A 14,991-nucleotide genomic window follows, 5' to 3' on the forward strand; every position below is an offset into this window, starting at 1 on the left:
TTTAATTTTTGTAAATTGCTCTGGCAAGCAATAAATAAGAATGTTTTTAAAACTTCTACTTGCCTTTTTGTAAATGAAATATTTCCCCTGTAACTAGAAAATCTATTACCAAGGCAGCTTGAGATGCTTAAGGATTATTTTTACCCACCAATTACAGAAGTTCTGCATGTCAAATGAGGTCTTAACTATGTGTCCCCATCATCTTTAAATTGCACTCTCAGATAATCCAACATCACAGACACCAATTATGCATGCATTTAGTTTCAAACTCTTTTGTGTAGATTGCAATTTCTTCCACACCAGTTCATTCAGAAATAATAGCAATTAACTCAGTAGAATCCCATAAATTATGAAGGCTACAGGATTAGAATTTGCTGTCTTTAAAGTCTGCTTCTCCTGATGTCTGCTCAACACATTCATTTCACTGAATCTGCAAGAATCATGCAGTAACCAAATAAAACGAGGGTATGACTTGCTGTCTAGTGGAGGGAAACTCCAGCAGTTTCCTGGGGTTATTTGCTTATGTGAATAAAGAAACTAGCTCTTGAGTTTGGATTTTTTCCTATTGATTTGTAGCCTTTCCCAAGAAATGTGAACAAATTGCCCCTGCCCTTGCATGGGGTAGGAGCAACTGTTTGACTCATTACAACTCTACCAATGGAAACCTGCAGCCAAATTTCCACTGAACAACTTTCACAGATGAGGCTACTGACTTGTGCCTACATCAGTGCCCACAGGAAAGAAGACTGAATAATCATTTATGGATTACAGTTTGGGCTCTCTGCGCCCACAGAAGAAATGCCTCCTCAGCAACAACTGTGTATTCCATAACTGTAGTAAACTGGCACTTCAGCAGCAGATGCTGATAAAAATATACAGAAAAATTCCTTCAATCATTTATTCTAATTGATTTAAAACCTCACGTATCTTCTGCCAAGCATAAAAACACTTTAGAGTCATACAAACTAAATATATAGCCCATGGCACAATAAAATCAAATCAGCACATAGTAGGGATTATCCATTTTATTTCCTTTAGAAATGGATCAATGAAATCACTGTGCTCCAGGAACACGCTTAAAAAAAAAAAAATTAATACACCAGGTAGCCTTCCCCTTAAAAAATTTTCACATTGCTTATGATTATGCAGATTGGAGCTGGAATAACAGAAACATGAATCCAGTGTCACCCCAGAGCTATGTGATAGCAAGTACATTCACAACCCCCCCCCCCCCCCCCAATTCCTCAAACGCCTGCAGAATCCCATTTCTACAGCTAGCTAAAAATATTCTTGTCAAAATAGAAAAAGATTTTACTACAAAAATTTTGGGGGAAGTCATGACACTTCTTCTAAATTGCTTTGCAGACAACTAAGTACGATGATCAGTCTTCCCGAAACTGCCCGTTGCCAGGGCTCACGCGGATTTTCGTGTTCCTAAAAATAGTCCAACATTGCCACCATGCGGTCAGGGACGGGCGCGTTCCGGGACAGCTGCGCAGGACGGCTCGGGGAACACCAGCGGACAAATACCTCGGCAATGAGCAACCACACTGCAAGTGAAAAAGGAAACCGGATCCTGAGAACTGAGTCCTTATGCCGGGAAACCGACTCTTAAGTATGGACCAGGGTAAGAAAAATAATTTAAGATATTTTGTGAGTAATTCTTCAGCATCGTGACGCTCCCCTCGCTAAAGGCACAATCCATTTCTGCTCACCTTCTTCTCAGTACAGCACGTACTTGCCAACAAGGAAAATCGAAGTGTACGCAAAATGCCTAAGACCATTCATTTCTTCAAACATAATCATACTTGAAAACTTCCAAATCTTCTTCCTGGAGTTCAGGAAGCCATGGAAATTGGATTAAAAGATCATCTTTCACATGGACTTTTTCATTGCTGCCTTCCTCACACTGAAGAGATATGCTTCATAAATAATGTTTAAGAAGTTGTCGTCATTCTGAAAAACAAAACAGGCAATTGTTAGCAGGACAGGCAGTTGGAGTAAAGAGATTAGAAGGTTATTCCATTTTATGGACCAGATACTTTTCAGCCTTACTCTTTTTTCAGAAGAGAGCAATAGCAAAGCCCTTTCCTTCACCAAAGATCTGTTTTATTTCCCATGACTGTACCTCAGTAAGGAGCAACGAGTACACAGAAAGAAGATTTTCTAAACTCACAGTGCATTTAAATTGAGTCCAGTATTGTTGCATAATAACTCAGTGATGATACTGAAATTACAACCCTGGAATTTCTCTTCTTTGCCCCCTTTATTTAGGGACTTCCTTAGGTTGTGTCCTCCATCAGGTCAGTGATAATTCCAAGCATGTCTGAAGGAATAATGAAACACTTGGGATTTTGATCCTAAACTAAAATCCTGCCTGGGCAAATCCTTGCATCTTGTTTAGCTCTTGTAGGCCTAATGCTCCTAAGGGATGCTGCTCCTTTTGCTCTGATGCTTAACTTTTTCCTTCTAAAGAACGTTTTGCAAGAATGAGTCAGCCCACATTAAGAAAGAATGTTATAAGTAGCTCACATAAACATATGAGGATAATTACAATTAAGATAATATTTAAGGAAAATTAGGCACATCTGAGATTGTAGTTTTATATAATGGAAAATAACAGTTAACAAATCGGCAGTGAATAATTTCCAGGTAACTCAGTCAATCCTAACTACCACCAAGAATAGCAGGGTTAAATATATATTTTACAAGTACAAAGTTACCAATCTTCCTTGACTAGTTTCCTCTTCATGTGTGGTTTTAATGGTATCCACACATTCAAACTATGTAGAGACAAGACAATGGGATATTTTTTTTTTTAATCCCAAAATAAAAATACAGGGAAAAATGAGAAAGCCCTCTAGCTTGTCAGAGATACTATTTCTTTTCTGAATTTATAACTTAAATAATGTTTTAAGTAAGTTACAATAATGACTTCTAATTTTATTCCAAAGCCATACAGGCACATGGTTTGGACCTACAAACTGGATGTGTTTCTCTGCTCCTTGTGTTCTGTAGCCAGGTCTTTAGTTATGTAATGTCTCCTCAACTTCTACTCTTCAGCTGTTACTCACATGGCAAGTTAAGGAGAAAAATATTCGTAATTATGCATCATGCCAGAGTGGTAAACAATCATCTCATACATAACATTGTTAATGCTTTGTCACAATGAAACCTGAACTACTGCAGCAAAAGGAATTTTATTCAATGTCATTCTCTAGTTCAAATGCTAAACTGAATTAATATATTTATTCATGTTATCTAACCCATATTTTTAAAGTTGCTCACATTCATCCTGCAATTTTAATTTCCCATCTGAATTCCTCTTACTGCTTACACACATCTCTGAAATTTTTGGCAGCTAGGATAATCACCCATTATTTATCCTTAGCTAAAAATATAAGAGATGTCTCTCTGGCTCATAGGCTGACCTTACAAAACTTTCGGTCATCTTTGTTCTTTTCCACCAAATTTATTATCTTTCCTGAACCCCAAATCAGATGCATTAATCAAAATGTAGTTAAGGCAGCAGTGTGCAAGGAGAGCCTATTGCATCCCCAGCCTATGCCATGGTGCCCTGTTATCATGCAGCCACAAGCAGCACAATTCCAACATGTATTTAATTATTCATTTCGCCTTTAGACAGATACAGCCAATTACAGGGTGCTCATATCAAAACGGGCAGCAGAATGTTAAGCAAAGTGGGAGAATTCTTGGCACTTTACCTGGATGAGGTGTAGCAGTGTTTCCTGCAGCTGCATCTTGGTCATGGAGGTGCTGCTGCCCACGGCTGGCTCTGGGGTTGGCAGGGGCAGGAGCAGACTGGCCGAGCTGGCGGCGGGCTCGGGGTTTGCTGCTGCCAAACGGCCGCTCTCAGGGGCTTTTGGAGGAGCAGGCGTGGCCTGGGTGAACACCATTGGGGACATCAGCAGCGTGGGAGCCACCGTGGCAGGAATGCGCTGAGGCGAGATGACCTGTCGGGGTAAAAGCACGGCATCAGTGAAAGCTGTCGCTCCATTCTGCGGGAGCCAAGGCACAGAGATTGGCACAGAGATTGGCAGCCAACACAGAGACTGCTGGAGGTCAATACCGTGATCTGAAACTCCAGCTCAGCACCGCCTCTATGATCTATTTCCAGATCAAAAGGTCTTCCATCCAATTTGAGATTGCAGCCATAGGCAAATGATCTTAGGACAAGAGGATTTTATTACAGAAATCAGACTACTGTTAAGTATCAGCACTTAGAGAATGCAGCTGTAAAGTCTTCTACACAGGGACAGTAAGTCAGAAAGTTCAATCTTTGAGAACATGAGACATGTAAATATCACTGTTAGACTAACCCCTGTACCTAAAACTAGAAAGTATTTTCCAATTTATAAACATCTATATATGTGTGTATTTTACCTTCTCATTTTACTTAAGGAGAGAGAAGACAAAAACAGAGGTTCAGTGATTTAGCTAAAGGTCCATAGTGAGCTCATGGCACTGTCAGAAACAGAACAGACTCACAACCAACACACTGTTGACCAAATCAAAATGGCCCTCAAAGAGAACCTTGATACTGCCAGCAGTTCTGCAAGTTCCCTCAGCATCCTAGCCACACCAACCTGCATATTTGCCAAATAACTTTCACTTTCAAATCTTGCAGTGCATCTTGGAACTGTAAAACATGCAGGATTAGCAAATACGATCAGATATAATATTAGCAAATACCATCAGATGTAATATACAACATAACAGAAAGTTAATTCACTTGCAGACATCAGATCTCTCCAGGTAATTCCAGTAATAAATCTTAATCCTAATCAGCCATCTTCTTGCTATTCAAGTATCCAGTCTTTTTAAAGAACGTACAAAGGAATTGATACAAGCTCACCAAAGTTCCTCCCTTTTAGACTGGAGCATGATTTATTGCTACCATATTAAGGTGAAAGGCTACTGAATCACTTCACTCTGTCCTGGATTACATTTCAATTTTGAAGAAAAATTAAGTTTAAGAAAATAGAACTGAGGTTGATCTCCTAGGTATGCAAAACCACACAGATTAGCATTAAAGAAGAGTCACATTTTTGTAGCTTGTCTTTCTCCTACCCAAGACATTTCTGAACAATGTTCGTGAGACCATGATACAAAGAGAAATAGAAAGAAACAAAGAGGACTAAGATGTCATGCTGTTTTATGGAAAATTTAAGGAAGCAGAAAGACTAGGGCTCAGGAAAGAAAGCACCAAATATACACCTAATGCAAAAATCTCCTTTTTTCCCCCCCCACAATATTTACCCCGTTAGGTAAACACTGTGTCTGTTTCTCAAACACAGAGTACTACAAAACTCTTCACTACAGCTTTCTTCCAACCCCACAGCATGTAATCAAACCAGCAATCACCAGGTCTGTGTTCCAAGCCTCTGACTAAGCAGAGGTATTACTAACTCACTGCAGGTTTGCACACCTATGCTTAGGAAACAACATTTATTTTAGAAGAAAACCAGTGTGAGTCCTAAGTGACATGCCTCTGTGGAGTGAGACCTTCAGACTCTGCACAGATCTGCTCCTGCCTGTGGAACACCAACTACCCCCAGACACTTACCCCAGCACTTCTGCTCTACTCATCCATGCTGCTGGAGTGACTTCTCTTTATTTACCTCCAGTGAAATTGGCAGGGTTTGCTTAAACAAGATGATTCTTCCTAATGTGATTTCAAGAATGCATATACAAACTGCTCTGCAGGGGCAGAAACCTCCTGCAAAGGGAAGGTTGGGAGCAGCTGGAGGAGATAAAGTGTCCCACTAACGCAGCTGAATCTACTGCAGACTCTGTCAGACTCAGATAACACAGCCCTCGAAACCAGCAGACATTTTTCTCATTTGCCCAAGGCAAATAAACTAAACCCGAGACAAACCGTGCTCTTAATAACACACAGCTCCTCCTGACAAGCACATGTTGTGGTTTAAAAGACATATGAAGAATGATTTGTCTTCTCTGGACAGAAAGGTCTGTTTGGTAGGACACGCCAAGCATATGGAAGCTATATGGAATGAGCAATGTTGCCATCTACTGGTGACACAGCCAACAGCTACAGGGGACTGCACAACTTCAGATACTCTCTCAGAAGAAAAATAGAGTGTAAGTACCTTTTTTCAGGGCATAGCGTTTGTGTCTGTACTCAACATTAAAATGTATCTTTTGCTAGCAGCTCAAGCTCAAAGCTTCTGCCATTTAACAAACCTTTACATAAAAAACATGGATTGTTTGGGGTTTGTTTTAAACAGAAAGGAGACCTTCCATTTGAGATTCAGCTCAGATCACCTTGAGTCACTGGGACAACTGACACCCACCAGAAAACAGGATGCTGATCTTGGCATTACCAGTGCAGTTCCTGTAAGACCATGCTTTTGCAGAAGGCACTGTAAATGCTCTGCAGGGACACTAACAGCCTTTGGACCAATCTTCTAGCTTTGAGTAACTTCTCACAAGTCATAACAGCCCTTCCAAAATCCTGTTGATCGACTCCTTATCCACAGAACCTGAGCTGTTGTTCATCCATTACCTCCGGCTCTGTCAGGTCAACGCTCAACCTCTGAGTCACTAATAACAGAGTAGGAGTCTGCCGTCAGCTGTGCGGCAATGAAGGAAGAACAATGAAAAATGTGCACAACAACTGCTGCTGTATCTAGCATTCCTTCCTTGAAGCCCAAATGCTCACTAAGATAGCAGCCTGGTGCTCTGTGGGGCTGTTGGCAGCTGGATGACACCACAGCTGGCAACTTGACATAACACCATGAACCAAGGAGTGCACTGCAATGCAAACTGGCACCTTCTGTTGTCTCCTGTGTGAACAGAATCCCAGGTCGGTCGAGTGCTCCTCTGGAACATCAGTACCCAGTGGGTGCCATGGGCCTTGAACAGTTTTCAGTGGCATTACTTGAAACTGAGAACATTTAATCTAAGAATGGTTGAGGAACTTTAAAGGCAGTTAATTAAAGCCGGCTACAATGCTAACATTGCTTTGTCTTTCAAGTTTAATTTAGAATATTTTAATTGATGTTTAGCTCCAGAAGCTGAAATTACTTTTGGAAACAAGTTTAATGCAGCTATTTGCATTATACAGTTGCATGCTGAAACTGCAGTCAGGACAAGAGAGAAGCAGTACTGTGATGCTCACACCACAGACACTGGGTTTCATGTACATACTCAGAAGATGTAACATTATGCACAAAATACATTCTTGATGGAAAAATGCTCCAAGAAATGGGAAAAATGAGATGCAAGATATGTGGCCTTCTGAAGAAAAGATGAATTTGTGTCTGGGTTATTGTAAGCACTCTTAAAACCATAATTCTGATTAACATAAACACTTAAGCATGCATGCAACTATAATCAGGATAACACATGCCTAACACTAAACATATCCCTAAAAGCCCACTGTAGATTAATGCTTTTTTATTGTATCTTAAGCACACGTTACTCACTGTCTGCATAAGGAATATTTCACAAAATAGGGCTGGCACCAGACCAGACTGAATGCTTCCAAGCATTATTCTTCAGCTTTTGCTTTTTCCCTTCTTCTCTCTCTTTTTTTTTTTTTTTCCCATTTTTTTGGTAACTGGTCTCTTCCTTTCCATGTGGGAGATCACAGTTCTTATACCATATGGAGATGCAGCAGAAGCCAATTTAAACTTGGACTTGTAATGTGTCAGTTGTGGAAAGGACTATTGCTTACATTTTCTTAGTGCTGCTGATGGATTTAGGGTGTTCCTTTAATATGATTTTTCCAACGACAGACACTGTTCAGATATTTCTCTATTCCTGTCAGACTTTTGCTTTTTCTGTATGCTGAAGCACAGTAGAAGAGGCAATACCAAAAGACAAATAATTACAGAGAACAAACCTTTTGCTGCACTTGTTGTCAGAATCTGCTTTGATCAATTTTGCATGAGCATGTGCAGATATATTTGTGCCAATTCAATTTCACTCAAATATCTACTCTGCAGGCATGGAAGCACTTGAAGCCTCTGGTCTACTGCAAGGATAATATTATAAAAAGATGAATGCTGGTTTTAAAAGTTTTTATCTGCCAGGGTTTTTTTCGAAAGTAGGGAAGTTTCGTGCAGCTAATTAATGGCTTCCAGAGGAACAGAGTCCTTCCCTCATTTTTAACCTCCCTGCTTTTATTTTGTGGCAATCTGCTGCACGTGCAAGAGTCTGTTCCTCCCAGACTGGAGCTTTAGGCGTCCTAAACAATAATTAGTGACACTTTCCTTACCATTTTTGGTCTATGCATGAACTCTCCAAAGCAGCACTAAATGTGTGCATCAATACCCTGTCACTAGCAGCTGTGGCAGCCTGTGAAGCCACTCCTAGACAGCCTCAGTCTCCTCTGTCGGCTCACAGCCATGCAAACAGAGACTGAGAACCTCAGTTGCTTCTGGCTTTTTTAAGGCAAGCTTGCAGCAATAATCACACTGAATGAGCCTTGTTCCAGGGAAGACTTTTCTCACAAGCTGCTGTTCTCTCTGTACTCAAGCAGTCAAACTGTTGCAATTGCATTAGGCCAGACCTCAGGAACTGCCTTTCTGCAACTAATGCTGGCACAACTGTCTTTTTCATATATACAACATTAAAGTCATTGGCCATAGCAGCATCTATAGGGATTTTTTTATCCAAAAAATATATCAGCATATTTCCTTATTTTTTATTCATGCACACTGACAATGTATAGCTTGGACTTGCCTCATTTCACTTTTACCTTCAAAGTAGGAATGCCTTCATTGTGTCCTCATGCTATCAGTACAAGTATCAGTGAATGACACAATTTCTTATATTTAACGCAGGCAAGTTCCATACCCAGTGAAAACAAATACATTTTTTTGACTCTGGATCCTCCTTTTATTCTTTAGCTCTCCACTGGAAAGTCAACGTTACCATCTGTAAGCAACTGATCCTGAATAATTTCAATGACTAATCCCCAAAAAACTCTTTTACGCAGATTCAAATCCTACTGCATTAATTCAAAGAACAAAAATTATGATGGCTATTTGCTGTATCAGATTCATATTCCTCCTGCCTCTCTCATGGAATTAGAAAACTTGACCTGTCACAGACCTGGTGACAGATGTAGCTCTTATATTATTAAATGACTGATTCAGCCTCTCCATGTATAGGATAACTTGCTAGCACATTGAAATATTCTGTAGTCTTTCATTCAGGTTTTGATAGAAATAGAGAAACAGAATAAAACAGAAATAGAAAAATGGAATAGTTGCAACAGAAAAGCAGCTTCTGAACTTTACACTGGAAAGGGGAATGCTTGGGATCAGTAACTTCCAGATTCCAATACAAGTCAGACTCCAGTACAACCCAGCCTACCCACAATAAAGGAAGCTGAAAGGAGCTTAGGTGCATCCCCAAACAGGACACATAAAGACACTCTAGTGTAGAAAATCCTACAGAAAATGAAGTTGTTAGACAGTAGTTGTTTTGGATGGGATATTTTGTACTTGCACATGTTGCTTTTCCGAAGAACATTCAAATGTATTCAGGAGAGAGATACAGGCTCTTAGCACCTCCTGAATTTTTTAAGACACCAATCTGACTTCTAGCATTAAAATAAACATAATTTTTTTATGTTATTCAGGCACAAGACCTTTTTTCAGAATAATGCACAGCACATTAAAGAAAACCAGCTAATGAATATCTAGAAGTAGCAGGTGAGGTACAAGATAACTAACTGACCAATATACAAATACTTCAAAAAGCTGCTGTTAGAAGACAAGAGACCTTTTAAGTATCTTTAGCAACTGGCATACAAAAGAACGCATATCTACACAGAGAAAGCTATGACTAATTTTGCAGAAAAAAATTATTAAACTCAAAATATTACACTCAGTAGCCAGCAATTACACATAACAGCCCAAGTAAGGCAAGTGAAAACTAGGTGATTTTTCAAAAGGCCTCTGGAAAAACCCAACACTGAAGTATACCTGGTCATCATTGATGGGCAAGAGATGTGGCCTTCAGGATTTACAATATCACACCTTGGTAAATCAGAATTTACTCGATGTTGGGAAGGCATCACCTGCAAAATGAATGATGCGCAACATGCAGGAGGACAGTGAAACCAAGACTAACCTAACAAAACATCAAGTTTAAAAGCTTGCTAGATTTGTATCTCTTTATGCTGAAGAAGTTTCCCCTTTACCTGCAAGAGAGTGCTCTGTTTTTCCGTGCCCGGAGCCTTTTCTATCCAGGAATCCAGTGGTTTCAGGGCATTGGCGTTCTGGGCAACAACAGGGAACTTAGCTGCCAACGTTGGTCTGCTGGATACATGGAGCTGCTGTTCTTGTTGCACTATCTGGAGCTTTTTCAATAATTCTTGAGGTGAAATCACCCCAGAGTTGGCTGCTTGATTGCCAGAGAGAGGAAGTGGCTGCCTGGGAAGTTTGGACTGTTCTTTACCAAGTGTCTGAGCCTCTAAAGTCTGGCCTGGTAGGGACCCATTGAAATACACCAGAGGGGGCTGGCTCATGTTATTTACTGGTGCTGCTGGTGCTCCAACAGGAGCAGGAGTCCTGCTGAACACGGGAGCTGTCGAGTTCCCAGGTCCTGTGGCACCGGGGTCCATTTTGGTCACCGACCCTGGCTGACTCTGCAGTTTCTGCAGTAAGCTCTGAGTGCCAGCAGTGTCCTGAGCCACGTGAGACGCTGCAATCCCGTGGGAAGCCACAGGTTGGAAGAGCCCTGTGAAAGTCTCCCCCACAGGGGGGATATTGCCATTTTCACAGAGGCGGTTCTCAGGGAACTCGGCGAGGGGATGAAGGTCTGTGCCACGCACCATGAGCTTCTGGATGGCAGGGCAGAGCTGCTTCTCTGCACAGGGCGAGTGCCTGCTGGGCTCCTCGTAGGACAGCGAGCGAACCACACCCTGCCTGACGGGGAGGTTCTCCTGATGCTGCTTATTGAGGGCTTCTGAGACATCCGGCTTGTCCTGCTTGCCAAACAGCGCTGTCAAAGACAAGTGCTGGGGCTCAGGATCCGCATTCTGTGGGGGGACAAAGGAAAAGAGTAAACATAGTTCCCTCATGCATAAGTTACATTAAGTGGCGACAATATTTAGCCAGCAGTATTCAATGAAAAGCTGAGAAAACTGTTATGCTCTTTTTCCCCCAAGAGGATTTTTAATAGTTTTGTCACATAGGAAGGGCAAGGAGACTGCTGTCAAGCTGCTAATGTGGGAGAAAATCAGCGAATCTGAGATATAGCAGTGGCTTTGCTTTAAATAACATGAAAGAGCATCTTCTCATACAGCCATCAGTACAATATTAGTAAGAGACAGAAATCTGCCTGGGTATGAAGTAGAGCCACTTCTTGTGCATCTGCTGGTCACAGCTGAATTCAGCTTTTAGGATTTTGCAGTGTGATGTGGCTTGAAGATACACCAAGAGACTTTTCTTTATTTAGATCAAATGATTTCCCCTGAAAAAAACCCAAACAAAAACCCACAAAAGGTGTGGTCCAGCAATGGAACAGATCAGCTTGTGATCAAAACAGCAATTTGAAAGAGCAGTATTTCTTTGTTGCATCAGGATAGTATGTCTGCAGTTTACGTGTTTCCACATCACACAGTGGGGGTTGGGGAGCTTTTACAACACAGATTAGTTGTGCTTTAAAATCATGCTGTACAGTGGTTCCATCTCAAATCCCTGCAGTGACCTTCCAACTCAAATCAATGCTCCTGTTGCTCAGGGACAGCAGCAGCAGTCAGGAAACACCACACACACACTTTACCTTGCTCTGCTGGGAGATTCGCTGATGCTGATTCTCACTCGGCTTCACTGGAATCGGTTTGATCAGGTTGGGGTTGCTATAGATTGCAGAGGAACTGGTTATTTGTTTTGGCTCTGAGCAGGTCTTACACTGCAACAGGAAAAAAGGATTTCTTAGTATGTGTGACAGTATCTTTTCCCCCAGTTCCCAACCACAGTAAAATGCAGACATAACTGGGTATTCAATAACCAAAACCACTAATTGCAGCACTGACGGTGAAGTGTTATGCTATTAGAAGAACTGTAGCAACTGCAACCTAATTTTCTACAACCATAAGAAATATGTAAAACTGAGCACTTGATTCCAAGATTTTCCTAGTATGAGGCTTCCCTCTAATTTAAATCTCACTATTCCTTTTGGCCTTCTGCTTTTCCTGCACTTAAAAAACATAAAATACTTTTTTAAAGCACCTTAGAAACCAAGCAACAGACAGGCTTTTCCTGCATCAACAGGCAGCTAGAAGTAGTTTAGGTCCATGAAGGATTAATGTGCCCATAAAAATAATTTAAAATGCTTTTGTCAAAAAGTAGAATTATAACTCAAACTCTTTTGCATTAATCTTCAAATGGTGGGAACTTGCAGGATGCATATACATGCACAGAAAAGTAATTAAAGATTTAATCAATTTGTAGAATCAGTAGGCTTTTTTATGAAATAATAAATAAATAAATGACCATCATTAACAATATTTATAAAAAGATGGTCAGAGACAAAAAACTAAAAGTGATCAGGGACAAAAAAATGTCATATGGAGGGAAAAGGGCATGATTTAGTTCAGAAAACCCCCCACATAAAATGCTCCATGAAAGAGAAATAGTAAATAGAAAAGGAAAATGTGAATAAGATGCTATATATAAGGATATAGTCAATGAAACTAAAAACACATTGGGTATACATGGAATACTACTGCCAGCAGAAAAGAAGACAGTATATTTGAAGTCATTGTCACTTGATACAATTGAAACCAAGAAACTGGAAAGATTTTTAAAAGAATTATCTAACAAGAAGTTAATTCTATCCAACAATAATATTCATAGTTCATTATCTGAATTTGATGGGCTCAAAATTTTATGCCACAGGACAAGTGGTTGGGGAAGGACGACCAATTTTGGTTTCTTCTTCACTCCAAAAGTCCAGTCTTGTGCTTTCCTGGGGCCAGAATTCCAGAGTGGGCAGACTGCTCTGTGGACACACAGCAGAGCCACTGCTTTGTGACCCTGAAAATATCAGTGTCCTTTCCAGAACTTTCTGAGACAAACTCCTCAGAATGCAAATGTGCCAGGTGAGAAAACAATCCCCACCCTCAAGTACACAAAACTGATCACTGCACCCACTTCTGACTCCTGCTGCAACAATAAACAGAGACATGCTGGTTCCAGGGCTGCCCAGTAAAGCAGAATTTGAGTTCTCGTGGGGACTTCAGGGGCTCTAATATGACCTGGATACTTTCAGTTGTTTTTCAGATTGGACAGATTCTACATGGACCAAAACTGCACTTCAGTAAGATTAAATAGCTTTCTTTTTCCTCCCAAACAGTTCTCTTTCTAATGATGCCGCCTTTTCTTCAACATATATTCTTCTCATTGTTATTTTTCAATATAACTTTTTGGGCAAAAAAGCATATAACCTTTTTCTTTAACACGATGGATAACATCCTCTTGAATATTTCACAGTGAGTTCTGCAGAAATTTAAATAATACCCTTATTTCCTCAGGATATTTTAATAGGCTGAATTCTTCAGAAACATTAAGTACCTCAGATTCCACTGTCATTCCCTGCATGATCACAGAACTAAGAACATAAAAATGAGGTGAGAAGCAGTAGTGTTTAACAGAGTTATCACTATATGAGCATTTTTTAGACCAAATTCCTCAGCAAAATGAGCATCAGTATACACAAGGGCCTACAGAGAATGACATTGACCTGACTTGGTATCATTGCTGTGTTTTGATAACAAGGCTAGTAGGCGGCTATCAAACCCAGAAGCACATGGAAGAGAAAAGAAGCCGGTGAGGATTTCAGAAGTCTCTGTCACTATTGGAGCACAGAATATAAAGCCATCTTGGCAGATGGGGAGCATGGCCTTGCTGATGAGTAAGTTGGGAGCACTAGCATGACATTTTAAGCAGCTGTCAGGTAGACAGGTAAAGAAGATATCAGATGCTATTATCAACAAACAGCATGAAAGAGATGTCACCGTGCTCTTTAGTGATAGAACCAGGGTCCTCACCAGCTACATTTGGCAATTACTACATCTTGCTTCACAGGTCTGTCCTTAACTCAGGTGTCCTATTCAAAGTTCTGCTGCTACAAAAGATGCCTAAGTAATCAAAAAGGTTCTAAGATCAAGTCAAAGAAAGGCTCAGCAACACTGGAACAAAACCAGAGACACATGGTGAATGTGGATCAAGAAGAGCAAGAAAATCACTGAGGGGGTTTTGGCAAGTTTGGTATAGTCAGAGATATTTGAGGCAAACAACTCTCTGCGTTGTGAGATTCACAGTCTACCTGTACAATATGAAGCTGAAAATGCTGAGTGCTGGGAGAAGAACTGTGCAGCACCGAGCTAAACCCAGAGCTTGTCCTGCAGTACAAGACAAGGCACAATGGTTAAGAATAAACCCATTTTGTCATGCTTTGTTCTGTACCCTTGCAGCTCTTCAGCTGTTTTTCTCCCTGGCTATCACTGAGGCCAGCTTTTTCTTACCAGAGATCAAGAGAAGGCAACTGTATAAGAAGTACATTTTTAAAAAAAACCTCAGTGGTTTAGCATCTTAGAGCTCCATTAATTAAAAAAGGAAGGGGAAAGCTGTGTATTTTATTTTGCATGTGACCTCTAAATGTATAAGATAATCTGGGAACAAGATATACTCTTCAAAATTAGTTACACTCTTAAAAATTGAGCAAAAACTTCCTTAGAAGTTTGGAAAATTGATGTCCTTATTCTACAGCTTCCAACACTTTAAAACACTCTTCACTGAATAAACACAGAATTCAAAGAAGAGAACAACATATTTCATAACTAATTTCAGCACATCAGATTGGAAGTAATAAAACACACACTGACAAGAAAGTAGATGTCATAAACCAGTCAAAAAGCACGATTGCTCTGAAACATATTGACATTAAATAGAAAAATGGTTGTCACTGCCTTTATTTATCACACTC

The 14,991-nt window shown here is 40.4% G+C and overlaps 1 protein-coding gene across 2 annotated transcripts in view; it reads right to left on the bottom strand.

Annotated features, from left to right (window-relative positions):
• Positions 1-1,256: 1,256 nt before the first annotated feature.
• Positions 1,257-14,991, bottom strand: part of DCP1B (decapping mRNA 1B) — a gene marked incomplete at its 5' end in the record, with an annotated part of 40,811 nt that continues 27,076 nt past the window's right edge. For both annotated transcript variants that reach the window (XM_082279809.1, XM_082279810.1), the window contains 4 exons: positions 1,257-1,956; positions 3,726-3,974; positions 10,199-11,038; positions 11,785-11,913. In XM_082279809.1, the coding sequence (XP_082135935.1) occupies positions 1,876-1,956; positions 3,726-3,974; positions 10,199-11,038; positions 11,785-11,913 (1,299 nt within the window). In that variant the 3' untranslated portion in view covers positions 1,257-1,875. The remainder of the gene's footprint in view (positions 1,957-3,725; positions 3,975-10,198; positions 11,039-11,784; positions 11,914-14,991) is intronic.

Source organism: Coloeus monedula, assembly GCF_965178545.1.
Source record: "Coloeus monedula genome assembly, chromosome: 4".
NCBI lineage: Eukaryota > Metazoa > Chordata > Aves > Passeriformes > Corvidae > Coloeus > Coloeus monedula.